Below are 22,691 nucleotides of genomic sequence, written 5' to 3' on the forward strand. Positions count from 1 at the left end.
GAAAGTAACTTCTAAACTGATGACTACAATGTAACTTTACAGTCTCTGTTAATAGATGGACAGATCTTTCAATAAACCTTTCCTGAGAAGATATCTAAGTAGAAGGGGTACAAAAGAGAAGATTTTTTTTTTTTAACTTGCAGACTTTTTACTTAAGCTGTCTCTTAAGAATCTTTAAATATTTCCTTGGTTTTTCTTTTGCTGTACTCTTCCAATTCACTACTAAGGCAAAGGTGAGACTCTTGACATCCATAATAGGTTCACAGTTAAGTACAGTTGTAATTAGCACAGTTTTCCTTATCTCTGATATTTTTCTGTTAATGTTTCTGTTAATCTTTAAGTTACATTTTCAATATCTGACTTTCCTATCAGGAAAAAAAGTGATAGATGTAGCAGCTGGATCTACCCATTGTTTAGCACTGACTGAAGATAGTGAAGTGCATAGCTGGGGAAGCAACGACCAGTGTCAACATTTTGATACTTTGCGGGTCACCAAACCAGAGCCCGCGGCCCTCCCAGGATTAGACACGAAGCATATTGTTGGAATTGCTTGTGGGCCTGCTCAGGTAAGTTTTATTTTTGGATTGTTTATTGCGATTTGTGTTTGTTTCTCACTGAGACTAGTACTATACACTAATCCCAGTCCATTTTTTTCTCTGCTCACGTGACTACTCTTGTTCTTATTTCTTATTCTGAATAAATGAAAGATTGGAAAAAAAATCTTGCGCAGTTCCTCTGCCAGAATAGGATGACTAACTGCCCTCTGTTGGATGTTCTGAGAAGCAGCTCTTTACCTGTTTTGCTTGTGTCTGGAACAGCAATTGTCAAGAAGAGTTGTCAAACAGAACGTTTCCTGCAGCAAAGATAGTGAGGTATCTGATCTGGCATAACAGCACGTTGGAAAACATGATAAGAGTTATTTTCTGGGATTGGTAGGGTCTGATGTATGTTTACAAGGATGCAAGTGGAGGGTTCTCTTCAGCAGATGTTCCCAATATTATTTCTGCATCATCGATTACTGTTGGAAAGCAGATGTCAGCTTTACACTTCTATCTCTAGTCAGTGTCATCTTGTATTTGGGAGATAACAGTTGAACTTTGTTTCCATGTATAGAGTTTTGCTTGGTCATCGTGTTCTGAATGGTCAATAGGCTTGCGAGTGCCTTTTGTGGTCGATGTATGCCCTATGACATTTGAGCAGCTAGACCTTTTACTGAGGCAAGTGACAGAGGGAATGGATGGATCCTCTGACTGGCCCCCTCCTCAGGAAAAGGAATGTATGGCTGTGGCAACATTAAACCTTCTAAGGCTTCAGGTACCTTCATTTCCTCACACATTGAGCACTTGTTGAACTAAATGTTTCAGTAAATTGCTTGGATGAAAATAGTGGACTTAATGTGCTTTAAAACATTTTTATTGATTTAAAAAATGACATAAGTACAGTATCACTTTCTACTCTGAAATTTGGCAGCTATTGGTTGTTTTTTTTCTTCTTGACAGCTTTTGGATCTCATTAAAAATGAACTATTAGAATAAATGTAAATGGATTAAGTCTTATACACTCACTGAGTAAGCCTATACACTCAGAGATTTTGAACATTTCCAAGAATTCTAAATAGCATTTTTAAGAGTGAATGTCCTCTTTCGAGGGTATCTGACATTCACTGGAGATATGCTACTTTTGCTAGCGTGCTGTAGCAGAGTAGAATCAGTTTAGGTTATTTTTGGTTATTTACGGTTCAGAGATTAAGGGGATATAGGTAAATATGGTTCATAATCTTTGACTATGAATTTAAATAATGTATGTGTTTGAGCAAGCTAGCTTCTCCCTTTGATTTCACAAATTTACTTACAAAAGTTTGTATCTCAGTCAGCAAACTTAGTTGCACCAGGATGGACTTCTTTTTTTCTCAAGTTGACGCCTCTTCTTAATTCAAATTTGCTTTTTTTTTTTCCCATCGCCTTTCTTTTTTCAGCTTCATGCTGCCATTAGTCATCAGGTGGATCCGGAATGCCTCAGCCTAGGTTTGGGCAGTATCCTGCTCAACAGCCTGAAGCAGACAGTGGTGACATTAGCAAGCAACGCTGGTGTTCTGAACACGGTGCAGTCGGCCGCCCAGGCGGTGCTGCAGAGCGGCTGGTCTGTGTTGCTGCCGACGGCAGAAGAACGGGCCAGGGCTCTCTCAGCGCTCTTACCCAGTGCAGGTTGGTCCTGAGATCTAAAGCTCTTTGTTTTGTGCTTACATTCCTAGTTCACTAACAGCTTCTTCCATTCTTAGTTTCAGGAAATGAAATGAATGTAAGTCCAGGCCGTAGATTTATGATTGACCTCTTGGTGGGCAGCTTAATGGCTGATGGGGGCTTAGAGTCTGCACTAAATGCTGCAATTACTGCAGAAATTCAGGTATGTTTCAGAAGCTTTGTAGTTTTGTATTATAGAAACAGAATAAGAAGATATATCAAGTGTTTTCTGAAGTTTCTGGATTGATGTTGACTTCTTTAGACCTGAAACTTGAGCCAGTGTTTGTAGGGAAGAAGGAATCATATTCTCCTTTTTAGCAGAGCGTTTCTTTCTGTTGCCTAACGTGGTGATTTTGACAATGGTAACAAACTTTTCCGTAAATCTCTGTAATAGGACCAAAGTGCGTTGTATCTTTCTGTGGGATTCTTGAGTTCTTCACTCCCTTGATGTCACCCATATCTTTCCAGCAGAAATTTCAGCCATATTACTTAGGAATTTAAGAGGAATTAATTCTTTGGAGCATCTCAGGTTTCCATAGGTTCAGTTTCGGACTGTTTCGAATTTTTGGCAGATGGTAACTAGTTACACAAAGGGTGAAAGAAAATTCCTGTATATACTGTTTTCTCTATTAGCCTCTTGGAGATGGGACATCCTCTGCACAGACTGCCTTAAATTATGTCTGTGAAAACAAAAATGTACTTTTTCCTTGCCTCTTCATTTATTTAATTCTTCATAGTACATTTTCTTCTTGGTTCTCCTCCGATGTTGTTAAATTGAGAGGTTTATGATGCAGAGGAAATTAATGTATTAAGTTTTGCTTTAATGCACAACCTAGCATTAGAGTTTTCTGTTGTCTTTAAAGACATTCAGGACCTCTTGTTTCTTAACCAGGTCTCCTAGGGCACATTTACATTATAGCAGAGGTCAGAGATGCTTGAGCCAACTTCAGATAGACGCTGAAAGTGATCTAGGTGACAGCACTGCGCAGGTTAATTTCCACTGACTAAAATCTGAGAGGAGTTCTGTATGACTATTGCTCAGTAGCAAATCTAATCCAGGTTCTTCTGCAGTGGCCTGGGTTTGTTACTTTTAAAATACAGCATAAACATGTCTCTGGTTGTGAGCTGTGCGTCAGATACTGGCATGTTTAAACATACGTAGAACAGAAATCAATGGTTAGCTTGGTTTACAGGAATGGAAATTGAATTTAGAGTTGGTCTACTCCTGTTTACCTTCATCCTCCCCTGCTTTTTGTATTATAATTATATATATATAAAATCTTATAATTATTTAAGAAGTTTGATTATGTGTTTATTATGGAATATACAAGACACATTCGTCTGGTAGGAATTGTTTCATTTCTGACATAGGTGAAAATAACTCTATTTTGTTATCATCAATACTTATTAGGAGAATATTTCCCAATCCTAGTGGCAGTTTGTGTGTATTCTTTAACTTTATTTACTTTTTAGGATATCGAAGCAAAAAAAGAAGCACAGAAAGAAAAAGAAATTGATGAACAAGAAGCAAATGCCTCGACGCTTCATAGGAGTAGAACTCCATTGGACAAAGACCTTATTAATACTGGAATCTATGAATCTGCAGGAAAACAAAGTTTACCATTAGTTCAGCTAATTCAGCAGCTACTAAGGTAATTGCTTTGAATTTGTCTTTTTTTTTTTTTTTTTTTTTTTACAGAAGATCTGTTTAGGTGTTCTATGAACTAGTCAGCTAAAGGATGACTAATTTTGGTTAGCAAGTTAATAGTCTCCTGGTAGCATTTTAGCTCCTCAGAATTAAAAATATTGAACATTTTCCTACCGTGTTTTTTAAACCTGAACTTCAAATTCTTGACACTGAGAACTGTGAATGCATGACCCATAGGGTGCTGAGAACAAAGCTGCTTTGGCAATTACAGCAGTATTTAATATGTAGCATGTGTAGCAGGAAGTAATGACGAGATTACGAAGAAAAAATTTATTGTGCTTTTTCACTTACTTGTGATAGTAACCATGTAGTTTAATCAGTGTTGAGACTCTTTTGTACTACAGTGTCATGACTTTCATTGCAGCCTTTCAGTTAAAATTGTCAGGCTATTTTTGTTGTAGTGAGTGATGATGAGAAATACAAAATTGATGTATTTTATGAATCCTGTTAAACAAATGCCTCTATAATAAAAAAACATTGACTTTTTGGGTACTATGGGGCAAACAAGGGAACATCCTTCAAAGAAACTTTGCATAGGTTTCTTATATATTTATGTGAAATTTTACCAAAAGCTTAATCTGTGTTTCTGTGCACTGTCTTTATTATCAGCCCCCTTTAAGTACTTTATAATACTTTTATATCAATTAGGAACATCGCTTCACAGACGATAGCCAAACTAAAAGATGTCGCTCGTCGCATTTCTTCCTGCATGGACCAAGAACATTATAACAAAGAGAGATCTGCTTCTCTAGACCTGTTGCTGCGTTTTCAACGTCTTCTTGTTAGTAAACTTTACCCAGGAGATTGTGTTGGGCAGGTCCCTAATACATACAGTAAGTTATTGTAAAAAAAATAAGCCCCACCTCCCACAAGTATTTCTTTAATACCTTTTTTACAGGATAGCAGTTTCTTATTTTATCTTATCCTCTTGTCTCATTTATATCAGCTTCATTGCAGAGTCTGTCTGAAAAGTGTTTGAAACTGTTTTCTTTAAATCTTTTTCTGTAAGGGAAAATTTCTTTTTGGAAGACAACAGAATTTAGATAACACATTTTTTCATAAACTTTTTAAAAGATACGGCTTCTTAATTCAGTGCTAGTACTGAGTGGCTGCATTTCAGAAGATGTTGGCAGCTTTTGAAATCTGTTTCTTAAATATGGCTATGTGAAGGTTTTCTGTTCTCGTCCTGCTTTTTATGCAGGTCCAGACCTCTTAGGCGTTGGCTCTTTACTGAAGAAGTACACTGCTCTGCTGTGCACGCACATTGGTGATATCCTTCCTGTGGCAACCAGCATTGCTTCTACTAGTCACAGGCATTTTGCAGAAGTATCTCGTGTTGTGGATGGAGATTTAACAGGTAGGTTTTTCTTTGCCCTCCTTTTGTCCCCTTCCAGGAGATGAGTTATGTTGTAGGTGTTCTTGAAAGTTCTAAATAACTAAAAATGAGTCAATTTAATCTTCCAATTGATAGGAAAGAGAGCAAATTTGGTGGCAAGAGCTTTGTACTGAAGTGGTAATAGAAGGCAGAATGTGTTGTTCTGTGATATACTTCTGTGATGCTGTAGATGTAGGTCTTGAATTAAATCTGAATGTCTTCTGTGTTTTCTGTGTTTCAGGCATTCTTCTTCCAGAATTGGTGGTTTCTATAGTGCTGCTCCTCAGTAAAAATGCTGGATTAATGCAGGAAGCTGGTGCCATCCCTCTGTTGGCTGGCTTGTTAGAACATCTAGACAGATTTAACCATTTAGCTCCTGGGAAGGAAAGAGATGACAACGAGGATTTAGCATGGCCAGGAATAATGGGTATGTACTAGTAGCATCTGGACTATTTTTTTATTTATATTTTCATAAATTAGCTATACAAAAATAGTGACTATTCATGAACTACTTTCAGGAAGGGAGTTCTACTTTTTAGTACAATTTTTTATAAACCAATTCATATGGTGGTTATATGGCAGTATTTATTTCTGTCAGTAAATTATTTGGGAAGTTATGTATAGAGGTAGGATTAAGCAGATGAGAGATGCAGCTTTTTCAAGAAGTAATTCACATAATTTTACACTTTGAGTGAGAAAAGTTGCAGTGAAAGCATGAGTAGTACATCTACACACTTTGTTACTAAATTCTATCCATAACATAAAGGGAGAATAATGCAAAAGCTTTGAAATAAGGAAGTTTTCTGTTTCCGGGGAACTTTATAATGTGGGCTATGTCTGGGGTAAAAAGAAACAGAAAATCTGCATTTCTGACTGTGAGCATTTTACAGGTGGAGGGAGGAGTAAAACCTGGTTGGCTAAAGGTGACACTGCTAGAGAGTAGTGTCTTGGGGTGAGAGAAAAACGATGTGAAAATTGAGTTACTGGTCTAATCGAGCAAACTGAGATGAAGGCTCATGTGTGTGAACATTACTTTGATCTTTCTTGCTTGGATGAAAATACCTTTAGTTTGAAATAGGTTACTGCTAAGTAAATTGGAAGAGTTCCAACTTCTATGTAACCTTGCTTCTTTTATTAAAAAAAAATATTTAGACAGAAATTAAATATATAACCAATGCCTTGCAGGCATGTGTAATAAAACCAAAGTAATTTTGAGGGAGAACTGACTAGAGCAGTGATTTGCCAGAACACCGGTGGTTCTGCTGCACCTCCAAACAAAACAGCTCCGTAGCTGGGCAATGCTGGGTCTTTGACAGTGTGACATTGGAGATTATTGCATAAAAGAATACAAAATATAGCCAGTTTAATTGTGTAATACGTGGACAAGAACATATAAATAGCCATTTTGACTTTTGAGCATATCGAAAGACAAGTAACCTTTGAGTAGAAGTGAAGAGTTTGCTTAGACAACTATTAAAAGAATGTTCAGAAAAAACTTAACTTTCTGTTTTTCTGTCGTTAAATTCAGTATTCTGTTTTATTACTTGTAGGTTCATTTTTTACTGGCCAGAGTTGCAGAAATAATGAAGAGGTGACGCTTATACGTAAAGCTGATCTAGAGAACCACAACAAGGATGGAGGATTTTGGACAGTGATTGATGGGAAGGTGTACGATATAAAGGACTTCCAAACCCAGTCTTTAACTGGCAATAGCATACTTGGTGAGAGTCAGCATCTGAATTAAATTAATGTGAACCACAGACAGAGATTACTTCTGTTTCAAAACTAGATGGCATAAACAAGGTTTTAGATATTATACTGATCACCTCATTCTTTCATTAGCTCAGTTTGCAGGTGAGGACCCAGTTGTTGCTTTGGAAGCTGCTTTGCAGTTTGAAGACACACGGGAATCAATGCATGCCTTCTGTGTGGGCCAGTATATGGAGGTAAAAATGTCATGTATTAATGAATATACTCTTTCTAAAGTTAAGTATTGCTTTGCTTTCAAAATTCTTGTTGGAGCTCAGTTCTAGCTTTCAATTCTTATTTCTTTTAATTAGCCTGACCAGGAAGTGATTACAACACCAGATATCAGTACTTTATCATCACCTCTGATAGATACAGAAAGGAATTTGGGTCTTCTCCTTGGACTGCATGCTTCCTACCTGGCAATGAGCACACCACTCTCTCCTCTGGAAGTTGAATGTGCCAGTAAGCAGAACTTCAATTTAATTAAGTGATAACTACTTCTCAAAGTATGCAAGAAAAAGGCACAGGTGGAATAAATTATCTTGGAAATCTAGCACCTCCTTAGTTTTGCTGCCTTCTGAAGAAGTTAATTATTCTTAACATTAATTACTGCATTCAACAAGGTCCAATAGTTTAGCAAGATTTAAATGGGGATTAGATAATTTTGAACAGTTCAATATCCAGAATTTTGTACTATACAAGATAGAATATTGAAAGAGAAGGGAAACTATATATAGCCCAGTTATCTCACTCATTTGTGTTCAGTTAAGAATGCCTGAAGCATCTGTTGTTGGATTTTGTCTTGTTGGGTGTTGTAATTTGGTAAACAGAGTATAATTCAGTATTAATCACATGAAAATGGCTAAGACCCTATTATCTCTAAACAGATGATGACTACCAGGTTACATTAATGTTTCTTATTTGCAAAACCCTTTTTTTTTTTGTCAAAAAGTTTCAGCAAATGGAAGAGCTGCTAAACCTTGTTTGAAGCTGTGTATTTATTTTATTTGAGGGAATTGTTTGAATCTTGATAGCCTAGTCTTTCATTGGAATATACATTTGCATTTTCTTTCTTTTAGAATGGTTGAAGTCATCTATCTTTTCTGGAGGCTTGCAAACTAGTCAGATTCATTACAGTTACAATGAGGAAAAAGATGAAGACCATTGCAGTTCACCTGGTAATACTACCCCAAATAAATCGAAACTATATACACATCGATTAACTTTGAGTGACCATTCACAACCTTTTCTCCAAGCTATTGCAGATAATAATATTCAGGATCACACTGTGAAGGTAAGCCCTCAGTAGTTCTGTTCACAAAAATTGTTGCTGAAGGGTGACAGTGGCAGCCTGAAACAGTTCTGTTCATTAAAATTCTCCAAAAGTTACAACAAAACAATTGAAAAAGTTATTTCAGAATTACTTTCTGTGAAAGGAGTGGTTGAGTCCTACTAATGGATGAACTTCATGTATTTCACATACAGTTTTTTCTTTTGAATTTTTGAGTGGGTGAACTAAAACATTTAAATGTGTGCTTAGCAGAAAAATAAAAAATGCATTACTTTCCCTGTCAAGTTTTAGTAGTATTGACAGGCCCTGTTCACCTCTGGTTGAGCTAAGATCGAGTTTTCTCTGTTAAAGCATAAATATATTTTTTTGGGTCAGGTGCATTTGTACCTTGAGGTTCAGGTTTCACCCAGTTGCAGTTGCGAATATTATGAAAACCCCTAAGATTTATGTTGATCACTGGCTTCTGAAATGCCTTCAGATATTATAACCCCTTGAGTTCAGCTTCTTTTCCAAAATGAACAAACAGAACCCCACAAACAAACACCACCCCCCCCCCAAAAAAAAAAACCAAACAAACCAAACCCCAGAACCAAACAACTGACAAGCCAACCGGAAAACCCAAAAACCAAACCAAAAAAGCCCAAACAAACTAACAAACACCAAAAAAACCCCAAAGAAGTCCTTGGAATGATAGGATAGCAGTAATGATGAGTCAGGAGAAGACAATTAAAAATTGTGTGAAGTGACCTGGCTATTTCAGAAAGAAATAAAAGCAGTAGTAGATTTGTTCCATGAGCCCTGTTGCTCTTCATACAAGAAGAATGATACAGGGCATTCTTTGTGGTATTGGTTTGTAATTGCTGTGTATTAAATAGTGCATACTGCATGGTGTATCTCACTTCTGAATGGTAGTTCGTATTGTAGAGGTTATTCAGTATTATTTAAGTGCTGGCTGCAGTATTTTGGGTCTTTTCATTACATTTAAAACGAAAGTTCAATAGAGGCTGTTGTGTGTTTTTGTAGGACTTCTTGTGTCAAATAGAGAGATACTGTAAACAGTGTCACTTAACAACACCAATCACATTCCCTCCTGAGCATCCTGTGGAAGAAGTGGGACGTTTGTTATTATGCTGTCTTCTGAAACATGAAGATTTGGGTAGGTAGGCTTGTGGTATAGCTGACCCAGAATATGTTTTGGACCAGTTTTAACTCTGCTACGGATGATTTTGCAAATGCTTAATCAGAGTTTGTCTTTTTCCATTTAGGTCATGTAGCACTGTCTCTTGTTCATCCTGGTGCCCTTGGAGTTGACCAGGTAAAGCACAAAACCTTACCAAAGTCTGTCGTGGATGTGTGTCGTGTTGTCTACCAAGCAAAATGCTCACTGATTAAGGTAAGGCTCTTTCTTACTTGCTGAAGGTTAGATTATTTTTCATTTGAAGTTTTAATTAAAAAGTTATATATTGTTAATTTTATATTAAAGAGTAACCTCATCTTTCAATGCCTTTTCTAGACTCATCAAGAGCAAGGACGTTCTTACAAGGAAGTTTGTGCTCCTGTCATTGAACGTTTGAGATTCTTATTCAATGAATTACGTCCTGCAGTTTGCAACGATCTCTCTATAATGTCTAAATTTAAACTTATGAGTTCCTTGCCCCGATGGAGGAGGGTAGCTCAGAAAATAATTAGAGAAAAAAGGAAAAAAAGAGGTAAGACAACATTAATATTTTATTTTCTTTGAAACAATGAAAATCAATCTCATTTCAAGGTCTGTTGCTCTATAGTTGAGACTCTCAGTAGCTAGAGCATCAAAGCCATTTGCTTTGTGCTGCATTTTCACAAGGTTTTCTAAATGAATGGTTACATGTCAGTTCCTACAGTAAAAACAGACAGACAAGAGGGTCAGGTTCAGGTGAGACATACTTCTTTGTCTTCCAGCGTATTAAAAATGATCCATCAATAATATCAGTCCTTCTGAATTAGTTTTAATAAAGTTTAACTAGAAGCGGCATCATATTAAAAAAACATGTTATTAAACAGTGTAGCCAAAGAACTGTTTAACTGGAAATAGTGTGGTGGACAAACCTCAAAGTGCTTTTGAAATTGGTCTTTAAAGATAGAAGCATATTGAGATACTACCAGAGCTAATTTGATAATAGTTGGACATAAAGTTCACCGAAAGTACATTTACATTTTATTACAGGCGTATCTTGAGAGTTCTGTATGCTTAGGTTATAATGAAAACTTAAAAATGTGACACTGTAAAATGTTATCAGATTACATGAAATAGTAATTTTTTTCTTTCTAGTACCAAAAAAATCTGAATCTGCTGATGTGGAAGAACCCAAAATTGGAAACGAAGAGGGTGATTTGGAAGAATCCTGTGTAGTACCTCACAGTCCTGTGCCTATAGATAAAAGGCCCATACCGATCAAATCACCCAAGGTAAGATATTAGAATTTGAATCAACCTTGTAAATAAGAAAAACAAGAGGAAAAAATATTAGCTAAAGCAAGATTGCTGTAACTTGACATGTAATATTCTGGTAATGGTGTTTGAGATATATAATGGAGTATAGTGCATTGTTTTGGTGAATAATTCTTAATAGTAAGAATAATGTAATAATTCTTAAAAATAAGGTTGTGTACTGCATATTTAGAATATGTAAAGGTACCTTCTTTAATTTTTAGATTATTGTTAATCTTAAAAGTGTTCAGATAAAGCTTCATTTCAAAATAAAAGGTTGTGATAAGTTACTACATATTTTTTGAATATTAATGCATTTGAAATTTTATGTAGCAATTGTAAATAAGGTAATGAATTACAAATAATACTAAGCTCTTTCCTGGCTTTGAAGAAGTTTCCTTTTTTGTTCCCTCCTAGTATTTTAAATTTGGGCATGTTTTTACATGAAAGAACATATTTTCAGTAATTTAAAATACGTTTTAACATACTACCTTCCCATTTTGTAGGATAAGTGGCAACCACTTCTGAGTACAGTTACAGGTGTTCAGAAATATAAATGGCTGAAGCAAAATGTCCAAGGCTTGTATCCACAGTCTGCCCTTCTCAATACCATTGTTGAATTTGCACTGAAAGAAGAGCCGGTGGATGTAGAAAAAATGAGAAAATGTTTATTAAAACAGGTAAAATGGAAGAAAATGGGCTTGTGTGTATTAGAACTTTACATAGGTATGACCTTTTTTTTTCTGTTTTGCAGTTGGAAAGAGCAGAAGTTCGTCTGGAGGGCATAGACACTATTTTGAAATTAGCAGCAAAAAATTTTTTACTCCCGTCTGTCCAGTATGCAATGTTCTGTGGGTGGCAGAGGCTTATTCCAGAAGGAGCCAATATAGGGTAAAACTTTTTGTTGTTTTTGCTTTCACAGTTCTTCAGTAAGAAAGAAATACTTATTTGTGTTGTTGTTTTTCTATGAAGGGAACCTCTTACCGACTGCTTGAAGGATGTTGATCTGATCCCACCGTTTAACAGAATGCTGCTAGAAGTAACTTTTGGAAAGTTGTATGCATGGGCTATTCAGAATGTCCGGAACATCTTGCTAGATGCTAATGCCAAATTTAAAGAACTAGGTGAACCTCATTTTATTGCTGTTGGCTCGGGACAAAACTGTTTTAAATTAATATTGTTGCATTTTTTGAAGTTCCCAATAATTGGGATCTTAAAATCAGTTCCCTTGGTTTGTGCTGAGAAATACTTTGACTTTCTGTCCATCCTTGTATCATTTTACCCCGTCATCGTGATCCTCCCTAACTTCACTTTTCAGTGCTTAAGAGAATGTTACTGATGTCCTAGCAGCAGGTCATTGATTACTCTTTAGTAACATTTTGCCATTAAAATCTAAATTATAAAAAGTTTCTGGGGAGTTGAGCTTATAAGTTCTTAAAGCCTAGCAGGGAATAAAAAATATTTTAAACCATCGAACAGATCTAGAACCTATTTTATTGCAGCTTGCCAGTGTCAAGTGACTTTGTTATTTATGTTACTTGTGGGTAGGTGTGCAGCCTGTTCCACTTCAAACAATTACTAATGAGAATCCAGCAGGACCAAGCCTGGGGACTATTCCACAAGCACGCTTTCTGTTGGTCATGCTCAACATGTTGACACTGCAGCACGGTGCCAATACCTTGAGCCTCCTCCTGAACTCTGGCATGCTGGCATTGACGCAAACAGCACTGCGGCTGATAGGTATGGGATCTTCTGCTTTCTTGTTTGGAAGAAAGCACGTGTTTTGTAAACCTTCTGTGTGTTTTACTTGTTGGTGTACGCAAAATATAGGATGACTTTGCTGCTTAAAGATGATACTTAGTGCTATTCATCTTTGCTCCCAATGCAAAAACCGTGTCTGCAAGCACGATTGAGAAAGAAGTTTGACTGTAGCCTTTATTCTTTCATAATTTTTCTCCTAAGCCTTTTCTTTGGCCATCCTTTGTTAGAATTCAGGAGTGATAGTGTAGTTTTGGTGGAAATGTTACAAATAAATTAAAAATGGAAAATTTTAAATGAAAACATTAAACTGCCAACTCCATACTCATTCAGTTTCATGTGTTCTACATATTAAAACTGTTCCCAGTCTGCATCTTTAAGCTGTAGTCTTCCTTTGTTCTGTTGTAAGAAGCTCTGTGATGTTTTTTTGCCATGATTCATGTTCTCCTACTTTTTCTTTTTTGGTTTTCTTAGATAACAGCAAATGTTTGTTCTCATAACTTGTACTTAACCAAAGTGTTCGTAAGAAGTTTTTCCAAAAACATTCTTTTAGTAAAACCATTTAGCCACTGGACTCATCATTATAATGTCACTTATTTTTGTTCAAAACTAAGTATTTAGAGCCCTGTGCATTGAAAACCATTATATCCCAGTTTCCTAAAAGCTCTTCTGACGTGACCTTATTAATGTTTATAAATATGTGAAGGGTGAGTGTCAGGAGGATGGAGCCAGGCTCTTCTCAGTGACAACCAACGGTAGGACAAGGGGTAATGGGTTCAAACTGGAACACAAGAGGTTCCACTTAAATTTGAGAAGAAACTTCATCTCAGTGAGGGTGACAGAGCACTGGAACAGGCTGCCCAGGGGGGTTGTGGAGTCTCCTTCTCTGGAGACATTCAAAACCTGCCTGGACACCTTCCTGTGTAGCCTCATCTAAGTGTTCCTCCTCCAGCAGGGGGATTGAGGTCCCTTCCAATCCCTAACATTGTGTGATTCTGTGTATCACTTGTTAAGTCAGCAGTCCTATTTGTTATTGCTTTTATGTTGCAAAAGGTATGTGCCTTAAAGTTTTGAGTGTGACAAAGGTATGTAGAAAAACTTATAGGTAGTTTTAATTTTTTTTGTGTGTTTTTACCACTTCAGGACCTAGTTCTGACAACATTGAAGAAGATATGATTGCCTCTTCTCGTGGAGCTTCTGCCACAGTCCTAGAAGAGTCAAGAAAGGAAACAACACCTGTTCAGCTCCCTGTTTCTGGACCAGAGCTGGCAGCCATGATGAAAATTGGTACCAGAGTGGTGAGAGGGGTAGACTGGAAATGGGGTGATCAGGTACAACTTCTTTCATACAAGTTTGGGTGTGTTAAAATCTCTGTTCAGTGGACTGTCTGAATTTTATGCTCAAACTTTGAAGGTCATTTTACTTTTCAAAGACTTGGAGAATTAACATAAAATACATCAATTATTTGTTTATCTTCATTATGGGGGATGAAAATTCTTTTTTAGTGAGACTATTCTGATTCACGATTTAACAGGAAATTGGATCACTTATTTGCTACAATATTATGCACTTCCAACTAGGTGGCGCTTACAGCACTTATGTACTACATAGTAAAATAGATCTAAACTTGGGTGCTGCAGTTCACTGGGGTGATTTCTTTTGAAGATTGTGAAATGCTTTCTAATTTTATGCAGAATTTTGAAATGTTATTGAATGTTTACTACCTAACCATTATGTTAGCAGCAAAGAAGAGCAAATGCCTTGTTATTTTATGAACATTGGATATGAATTAGTGTTGTAGATCGTGTAACTTGAGCTTCTCTTCTGTCAGGATGGACCCCCTCCAGGTTTGGGTCGTGTGATTGGAGAGTTGGGGGAAGATGGCTGGATCAGAGTGCAGTGGGACACCGGAAGCACGAATTCCTACAGAATGGGGAAGGAAGGAAAATATGATCTCAAACTAGCTGAGCCACCGCCGGCAACGCAGCCCACAACAGAGGATTCAGACACTGAGGATGATTCTGGTAAAAAAACCACTTTTTTTTTGTAGAACTGGAGGCAGGCTTTTAGTTGAATTTCAAAATTGATATCTTGTAATATGAGAAAGTTTCTTTCACAGGAGAAGATGCGTCATCAAAGAAGATTAATTTAATAGGTGTACATTTCTAACCAGAATCTTTCTTAAGGTAGTTTTACTGTGAGAAGGGAGGATCAAAAGGACAGTATCACATTTGTTGCAAATGGGCCAAAGAAAACAGGATTATCTAGCTGCAATAGTTTTAGTTAAAGACACCAGGAGGTAAACATTTTAACGTATGTTGATGCCGTTCTAAAATGCGTTTTTTTTTTTTAAATGGCTTAATTATACATCTAGTCACACTGCTTCCCTATTCTATGCACTGCATTTGGAATTTCTTTTGTGTACTACTGAGAAAAACTTGAAAATATCTGCATAAAATATCTGGTTTATGTTTTGTTCTTGCAGTTGGAAATAAGGGATTTTCTTCATGTGAAATCATCTTAGAGAAAGTATTTACAACAAATTTCTTGCATCATGTTTGTTTCAAAAATCTTTGCAAACTAGATTAACTCAGTATTAATGTATTCCTTTGCCTTTTGTGTCTCTGTTCAGAAGCAGAACAAGTTGAAAGGAATCTCCACCCCACTTCCATGATGCTGACAAGTACCGTGAACCTGTTGCAGACACTGTGTCTCTCTGCTGGCGTCCATGCTGAAGTCATGCAAAGTGATGCTACTAGGACATTGTGTGGTCTACTCCGTATGCTTGTGGAGAGTGGAACAATAGATAAATCAGGTACGTTATATAGAAACACTCTGATTCAGCTGGATGCTGCTGTTTTGCTCTTTGTTGTCTTGTAACTTTGTAAATCTTTTGCTATTAGTTTCTAATCCTTTAAGGCCAAAGGCTAGAAAATGCATTTTCAGTGCTTTCAAAATCTTAACTGTTAGCAAAAGCAACATAAGTCATACCATAAGCAGTAAAAGCAGGAGAAATGCATGAGATAAGCAGCATCAAGATGGGTATGATCAGCTTAGATAATGGATTTCTCAGCAGTCTTTTTGGGGAGAACAATATTGACTGGGTATGTCATATTCGTTTCCATAGATGCTTTGTAATTTCAGAAGTAGCACTGGTAACTACTTTGAAATGAGGAAACAGGATAAGGATGAGAATTGTTTTAAAGGCATATTTGATAAGGTTAATTACAGGCTCTAAAATTGAAGTTAATAGTTCATGTAAAGACAGTGGAGTAGATCAGTGTTATGATTTGTCCAAAAAAGCCCTGTGTAGTGTATAGAGAAATATGTAGCTGGTGAAAAAGTCAATTGTTATATGTATGTATCTCTTTGTTTTTAGCTTCCTTGCCAAATAAATTAGTTTATAAGGAACAGCATAGAAGTTGGTGCACGTTGGGATTCATTCGAAGTATAGCACTCATGCCTCAGATGTGCAGCACTCTTAGTACATCTCAGTGGATAACTTTGCTAATGAAAATTGTTGAGGGGCATGAATCTTTCACTGCTGCTTCGCTACAGAGACAGGTAATGTGTGTATTTCCAAATTACTTTGATAGGCAATGAATTTAGTAGACTTTAGCTGTCTTAAAAAGTGTTTGAAAAAACAGATGTTCTTATATCACTTTTTAATGAGTTGGAGAAAAGATAACATGTCGTCTTATATTTAGGATTCATTATTTTAAATACACAGCTGTGAGTTTTTCACCCTTCAGGACACTATAGACTTCCTTGTTCTATTGAAAACCTGAAAGTTTTGTACAGATGAGAGGCCAAAAGTGTTGCACAAATATGTTCTGGAAACTCCCATTTAGTATTTCCTATACGTTGAATAAAGAAAAGAATAACAAAAAGATGGTTAGGAAAAACGTGCAATTTTGTTTTAAAGTAATCAAATTGTATATTATCTAGTGTCACTCCTTCCACAGTAAACTGTTATTATTGTTTTAATTACAGTCTCTCTTAAGAAGCTGCATCTTTATGTTATTTTGGTATTGTGTTTCTCTTGTCCCATTTCCCCTTTTCCCTTTTCTTATTTATTTTTTATTCTTTTCCTTAGCATCTTATAGTGCCTTTTTCATGAGATTGAAAGCAACCTTATTATCAAGTAACTCCTCCAAGTTTTAAGGATCAGGTCTAAAAAGATCTTCTTAATCTTTTCCCTGATAAAACATCAACAGTTTTCAACTAAAGCCTTGTATCATAAAGGCCTGTGCATTCCTGTGTGGTCTTCCAGCATATTTATATTAAATATGATGAGACTTCTGTCATCATGTGGGACTTAGTGCATTTAAGTCTTCTGTGTTGTTCAGGGAATACTCAAGAGAATTGGGCATTCCTCGTGTACCAGCATCTAAATTAATAACAAGAAAAGAAGGAGACCTTGAAGTTTTAGCAAGATGTGTTATTGACAGAGGTTTACAAGAAGAGAGATCTTTTCACCATTACTGGTCATTTTTATTGTGTTGATCTTCTGGGTAGAAGATGAGGAAGCTCAAAACTTGAAATGTTCCTGTTCAGAATGTGCCACCCCACCTGCTCTTTGATATGGCAGTGCTTGCACCTTCCCCTGCTTCTTGTCAGTCCTGCGCTGAGTGTTTTGGTGTGGAACTGCCAGCCTGTTCCTCCTGTACTCTATCGAAGGCCTTAGTTTCATGTAACTACTTTTGGGTGTCATTGTGGTTGCTTTCTGCCTTCTTGTATCATTCAGCTTTTTATCTCATGATTTTTAATTATCCTACCTTCATTTTAGAACACTTGGAAACATCTATTCTGAAATGTATCTTAGGACTCAGTTCTGAGGCTGGAATCAGAACAATCCTTCCTGTTCTGTATTCCTATTTTTCCATTGTGTTTTAGTCATTTGCACTGTTTCCCAGTGTGTGTTTGTCTCGTGTCTTTTGAAAAGATTGGATTCACTAATATAATGTGTCAATAAAATTGTTACTGACTTTGAACTGGCACAACATTTTAAAAAATATTTCTTAGCAAACTGAACAGAACATCAGTAGCACTGTAATTTCCACAACTGTAAAGAAGTCAGCATTTTAGGAAGAACTACAAAGGAAGGCTGACCTTTAAGTACAGAAGAAAGACATTTTAATATGTTTGAGAATTTCTTTAATATTTGGTGACTTAAAATTGAATAACACAAGTTTTGTTCTCTTTTTAGATCCTTGCTGTACATTTATTGAAAGCAGTACTTCCATCCTGGGATAAAAATGAAAGGTCAAGAGATATGAAGTTTCTTGTGGAAAAACTGTTTGGATTTTTAGGCAGCCTGCTTAGTACTTGCTCTTCAGATATCCCACTACTCAGAGGTAGAGGAATTTTCCCCTCAAGTGTCTTATTTTTATGTATAGAAAATGTATGTGTTAAAGTGACAACTGTTGTGCAATTGCTTTGTCTTTCTAGAATCTACTCTGAGAAGGAGAAAGGCCAGGCCCCAAGCATCTCTAACTGCCACTCACAGTAGTACATTAGCAGAAGAGATAGTGGCACTGCTGAGGACGCTCCATTCGCTCAGCCAGTGGAATGGACTCATAAACAAGTACATCAACTCTCAGCTAACCTCCATCACCCACATCTTTGCAGGAAAACAGTCAGAAGGGGTAGTTTCCACGTTTTAAAATAAGCTCATTTTTATAGCAATATTTATTTTGCAATTATAAATATTAAATGCTTGTAAACAATATTAAGCCTAAATTTGAAACCATTTTTGTATTTATATATGTGTATTTATGTGTTGTAATTTTTAAATTGAAGTATGCATGATTAACTTTGTATTTTAAAGCAGATAAAAGTATATGTTTTCTCCATACAGTTAATTTTATTGTTCTTTGTTAGGCTGTGTTGGATGACTACTTTCCTGACACTGAGAACCCGGAGGTGGGAGGCCTCATGGCTGTGTTAGCCGTGATTGGGGGCATAGACAGTCGCTTGAGACTGGGTGGACAAGTAGTTCACGATGAATTTGGAGAAGGCACAGTGACACGCATCACCCCCAAAGGGAAAATCACCGTCCAGTTCTATGACATGCGAACGTGTAGAGTGTGCCCTCTGAATCAACTAAAACCAGTAAGTTAATTTCATTGAGGCTTTAAAACAGGGAAGGGTATTGTTAAACGCTCTGATATGCAAAGAAAATACTTGTTCTTCATCGGGTGAAAACATTGGTATTTAACAAATACAATGGTCTGAATGCAAATCTAAGATGATGCTCACACAAACCTCTATAGGGCCTCTAATGCTCATCCTCATTTGTTGAGGAAGTGAAAGAAGAAGGGATTTGAGCTGAAGTCCTTTGACTTGACATAAAATCTCAAGTCACAACAGTGTGATTTGTAGCTCTTACGTGAGAGGAGCTTATTTATTTGTGTTTAATTTGATTTGCTAACTCATGTAGAAAAGCTTGGGTGTTTTCATTTAAATCTTAATCTCAAGTTGGTTAATATGGCTTTAGTGAAAGCACAGTCAAATGCTTGGTCTGTTTCAGGAACTGCAGCTCTTCCTTGCTCTGACTCTTGCTTTTTCACCAAGTAGGCCTGCAGTCGTGTGATACAAATACAGGCTTAGGAGCTATGCAGGGAATAGAAATCCTCTCCAGTTGTTCCTAGTCAGGAGCAAGAAGACAAATGCTATTTTTATTCATCCTCAGTTAGTAACGGTTGAAACTTTTGAATGATTTTGCAAAATTTTGGAAAATGCTTATCTGTATGTTTTTGTTTTCTTTTTCTTACCACACTGTCTAGCTTCCAGTTGTGGCTTTCAATGTGAACAACTTGCCTTTCACTGAACCTATGCTATCCATTTGGGCTCAGTTAGTGAATCTAGCTGGAAGTAAAATAGAAAAACAAAGAACGAAGTCACCCAGTCAGGGTCTTTCAGGTACAGTTGTTGTGTGTTTGGGGGTTTTTTGGGGGTTTTGTTTTGGTTGGTTTTGGTTTGTTTGTTATTGTTGTTTGGGTTTTGTGTGTGTTTGTTTGTTTTGTGGTTGGTTGTTTTTGTTTTACTTTTAAATAGCTGGATATATGTGTATAAGAAAAGGGGTTTTCTGGAACCTTACAATTTTTTCTTAGTCAACACTGACTAGTAGGCACTTATGAGACAATTTTAGCTAGGAAATTAATTGCGCTGTAGGTGGAATGCCATTTTTACTTCGAGAAGATGTAAGTAAGGTTTGAATCTGGACTTTTCTTATTGAATTGTTTAAAATATTGGATGCATGTAACATTTTAACTGCACTTACTGTGCTATATATCATCCATATGATTGCCTAGGGTGTGAAAACTAGGAAGGCGGTGTTTTTAATATCATAGGTCATAAAATGTATGTAGACTTTTTATCCAGATGCTGTTCAAGCTACTTCGAAGCATCAGTATTTCAGAAGCTTTCACACAGTGAGATAAGATATGAACTGGTTTTTGGACTGAGGTTATATGAATAATAGCCTTTCTTTAGCATAAAATATTCCTATCGCTAATTGCTACTTAATATTTCTGATAGGTCAAGTGGATTTGGATCTGCTGCGATGCCAGCAATTGAAGCTGTACATACTGAAAGCAGGCCGAGCTCTGCTTTCTCACCAGGATACACTAAGGCAGATCCTGTCTCAGCCAGCTGTTCAGGAGTGTGCGATAAATCCTTCAGGTATTCTGAAATGCAACCTGTGTGTGCTGCTGTTTGTTTTGATGGTAGAGTATGTGACTATAACTCTTGCTAGTGGCACTTGGAGGCTGGAAATCAGGTTTGCCCTCCGACAAATAAAAATTAAAATTTAGGAATGTTTTAACCGTATATATTAAAAGCATTTTGACTTTTTAACTTAGGTTTGAAGACTAAGTGGATCAAGTGTTTGAAGCTTGAGATATTGGAGTTAGCTAAATTTGTAAGTCTTCTATAGTTAGTAAGCTTTGTAAGCAATTTGAAAAAAACGTGTGGTGTTTTTGCAGTGGTTTCTTTTTCTGTGTTAGAACTTAAACTATGAGTTCTCAGTTGGCTATTCCTTTTACTTTGAATGTTTTGCATTTTCCAGTCAAACAGATACCAGGATTAAGTGTCTTAAGCATAATCTTAAAAGAAGTTTAAGGAAGTTTAGTTTTAATAATTTGAATTCATTCTCTAAATACATTCCTTCTACGTATCAAGATAAAGAAAATAGATCTGTCAGCTTTCAGGATAGCTGTTAATGCCATTATCGTTTATGTTAAGTCTTTGGGCATTTATGAAGTCTTAAAATATATACATGTATATAAACACACACATATATATAATCTTTTTGTGTGTGTTGTTTTTTTGTTTTGTTTTGTTTTTTGGTCAGTTGCCAGATTTTAAGTCAACAGAATCATCAGGTTTTTTTTTCCCAGGAATAGAACATGTTTTTACTCCTACCAGCAGTTTTTAAGGGGAAGAAACCAAACACTCAACTCTTTTTATTTTTAACCCAAACAGCATAAGTACCTGAGGACTATTAACTGTTTTGTTACTGTTCCACATATGGGAACTTCCTTTTGTTGGAATTAAGACTGAGGATACTTTCCTGAGATAGCCACAGTAAAGATCTAGGAAACATAAACGTTTATGCCAACAAGAATACCAAATCAAATATAAAAGTTTTAGAATCAGGAGGCAATTGGTTCAAAACAGGTATACTCTTTTGAAGGGGCAATGAATATCTATAGGGAGCTTTTCCGAAGAGGGATGTTAGAGAGGGAAATGACTCATCCCAGAAAGTATACACCATGATTTTGGGGATCAGTGAGATTGTTGGTTGTCAAAAAGTGTTTTATCCTGGAAGGACCTCTGTATAATAATCTTATTGTAACAAGGTGGACTCAGAAGGTCCTTGTGCAGTTTCACTGTCTACTGAGCAGTTTCTGACAGGCATGTTCTAGGTGTATTCTAGTAAAATTGTTGTTTACCTACAAATTTCTCATTTACTTTTTTGTATGGAGATTGTGGCACACATGATTTAGTCTTAAATGCATGATTCCTGTGGAGAAGAAATATGTGAGAAATAACATATTTGATCAACCAGTAGGCCTCAGAATAAGTCTCCTGATTGACTTATATTACATGATTTTGGTTAAAGTAATGTTTTTGTTTCAAGAGGATGGAGCGGTTGCCTCTCCCGACATAGGAGATATGTCTCCTGAAGGACCTCAGCCTCCCATGATTCTTTTACAGCAACTTTTGACAGCTGCTACACAGCCATCACCCGTGAAAGCAATATTTGATAAACAAGAGCTTGAGGTAAGTCTGTGTTTTCCACTAATAAGTAATGTAATTAAATAAGTGTTTGTACTTCACATTCCAGTTGAAACTTGTTAATCTAGAGGTTTAAATAAAAAAACGTGACACTGAACCCTTTTTTGGCAAATAACCTTTAATTTCAGGCACATAAATGTGCAAAACATACTAAATATGCTTTCTGTACTGGGACTGATTTATTTGTTCTCATTTAGGCTGCTGCTTTGGCAGTGTGCCAGTATCTGGCTGTAGAGTCGACACATCCTTCAACTCCAGTGTTTGAAGACTGCAGCTCCAGTGAAGCTACAACACCCATCACAGTGCAACATATCCGACCCACAAAAGTGAAGAAGCGCAAACAGTCTCCAATTCCACCCCTCCCCATTGTAGTTCAGCTTATGGAAATGGGATTTCCTAGGAAGAACATAGAATTTGCTCTAAAATCTCTGTCTGGAACTTCTGGAAGTGCTTCTGGATTACCAGGTATTTCATTTGGTTATATTAATGATGAAGGAAAGTCACAAGCAGATTAAACGCTACTTACAAGGATGCAGTTGTTACTTCACTTTTTGGATACTATCTTAAGAATGTCAGGGAATCCCTTAGAGACAGACTAAGTTTGTTTTCTGTATTAGGAGTGGAAGCCTTGGTTGGCTGGTTGTTGGACCACCCTGATGTTCAAATTACGGATCTCTCTGATGCTGATACTCTCTCTGATGAATATTCGGATGAGGAAATAGCAGAGGAAGTGGAAGAAGCTGAAGCTGCTTGCCCTGTGGTAGGTATCAACTTACTAAAACCTACACCATGCTAGTTGGC

The 22,691-nt window shown here is 36.6% G+C and overlaps 1 protein-coding gene across 7 annotated transcripts in view; it reads left to right on the top strand.

Annotated features, from left to right (window-relative positions):
• The window catches only part of HERC2 (HECT and RLD domain containing E3 ubiquitin protein ligase 2), a 115,930-nt gene that overhangs the window by 41,843 nt on the left and 51,396 nt on the right, over window positions 1–22,691 (top strand). For all 7 annotated transcript variants that reach the window (XM_065854517.2, XM_065854527.2, XM_071813537.1 and 4 more), the window contains 32 exons: window positions 373–566; window positions 1,114–1,314; window positions 1,976–2,204; window positions 2,279–2,403; window positions 3,714–3,892; window positions 4,597–4,781; window positions 5,150–5,305; window positions 5,565–5,750; window positions 6,874–7,044; window positions 7,166–7,269; window positions 7,384–7,534; window positions 8,152–8,366; window positions 9,387–9,519; window positions 9,629–9,756; window positions 9,877–10,072; window positions 10,672–10,808; window positions 11,336–11,509; window positions 11,584–11,720; window positions 11,802–11,953; window positions 12,378–12,569; window positions 13,731–13,918; window positions 14,419–14,611; window positions 15,220–15,402; window positions 15,967–16,151; window positions 17,797–17,944; window positions 18,039–18,235; window positions 18,471–18,701; window positions 19,376–19,511; window positions 20,130–20,273; window positions 21,733–21,875; window positions 22,088–22,355; window positions 22,508–22,650. In XM_065854517.2, the coding sequence (XP_065710589.1) occupies window positions 373–566; window positions 1,114–1,314; window positions 1,976–2,204; window positions 2,279–2,403; window positions 3,714–3,892; window positions 4,597–4,781; window positions 5,150–5,305; window positions 5,565–5,750; window positions 6,874–7,044; window positions 7,166–7,269; window positions 7,384–7,534; window positions 8,152–8,366; window positions 9,387–9,519; window positions 9,629–9,756; window positions 9,877–10,072; window positions 10,672–10,808; window positions 11,336–11,509; window positions 11,584–11,720; window positions 11,802–11,953; window positions 12,378–12,569; window positions 13,731–13,918; window positions 14,419–14,611; window positions 15,220–15,402; window positions 15,967–16,151; window positions 17,797–17,944; window positions 18,039–18,235; window positions 18,471–18,701; window positions 19,376–19,511; window positions 20,130–20,273; window positions 21,733–21,875; window positions 22,088–22,355; window positions 22,508–22,650 (5,504 nt within the window). The remainder of the gene's footprint in view (window positions 1–372; window positions 567–1,113; window positions 1,315–1,975; window positions 2,205–2,278; window positions 2,404–3,713; window positions 3,893–4,596; window positions 4,782–5,149; window positions 5,306–5,564; window positions 5,751–6,873; window positions 7,045–7,165; window positions 7,270–7,383; window positions 7,535–8,151; window positions 8,367–9,386; window positions 9,520–9,628; window positions 9,757–9,876; window positions 10,073–10,671; window positions 10,809–11,335; window positions 11,510–11,583; window positions 11,721–11,801; window positions 11,954–12,377; window positions 12,570–13,730; window positions 13,919–14,418; window positions 14,612–15,219; window positions 15,403–15,966; window positions 16,152–17,796; window positions 17,945–18,038; window positions 18,236–18,470; window positions 18,702–19,375; window positions 19,512–20,129; window positions 20,274–21,732; window positions 21,876–22,087; window positions 22,356–22,507; window positions 22,651–22,691) is intronic.

This window comes from Patagioenas fasciata, chromosome 1 (assembly GCF_037038585.1).
Source record: "Patagioenas fasciata isolate bPatFas1 chromosome 1, bPatFas1.hap1, whole genome shotgun sequence".
NCBI lineage: Eukaryota > Metazoa > Chordata > Aves > Columbiformes > Columbidae > Patagioenas > Patagioenas fasciata.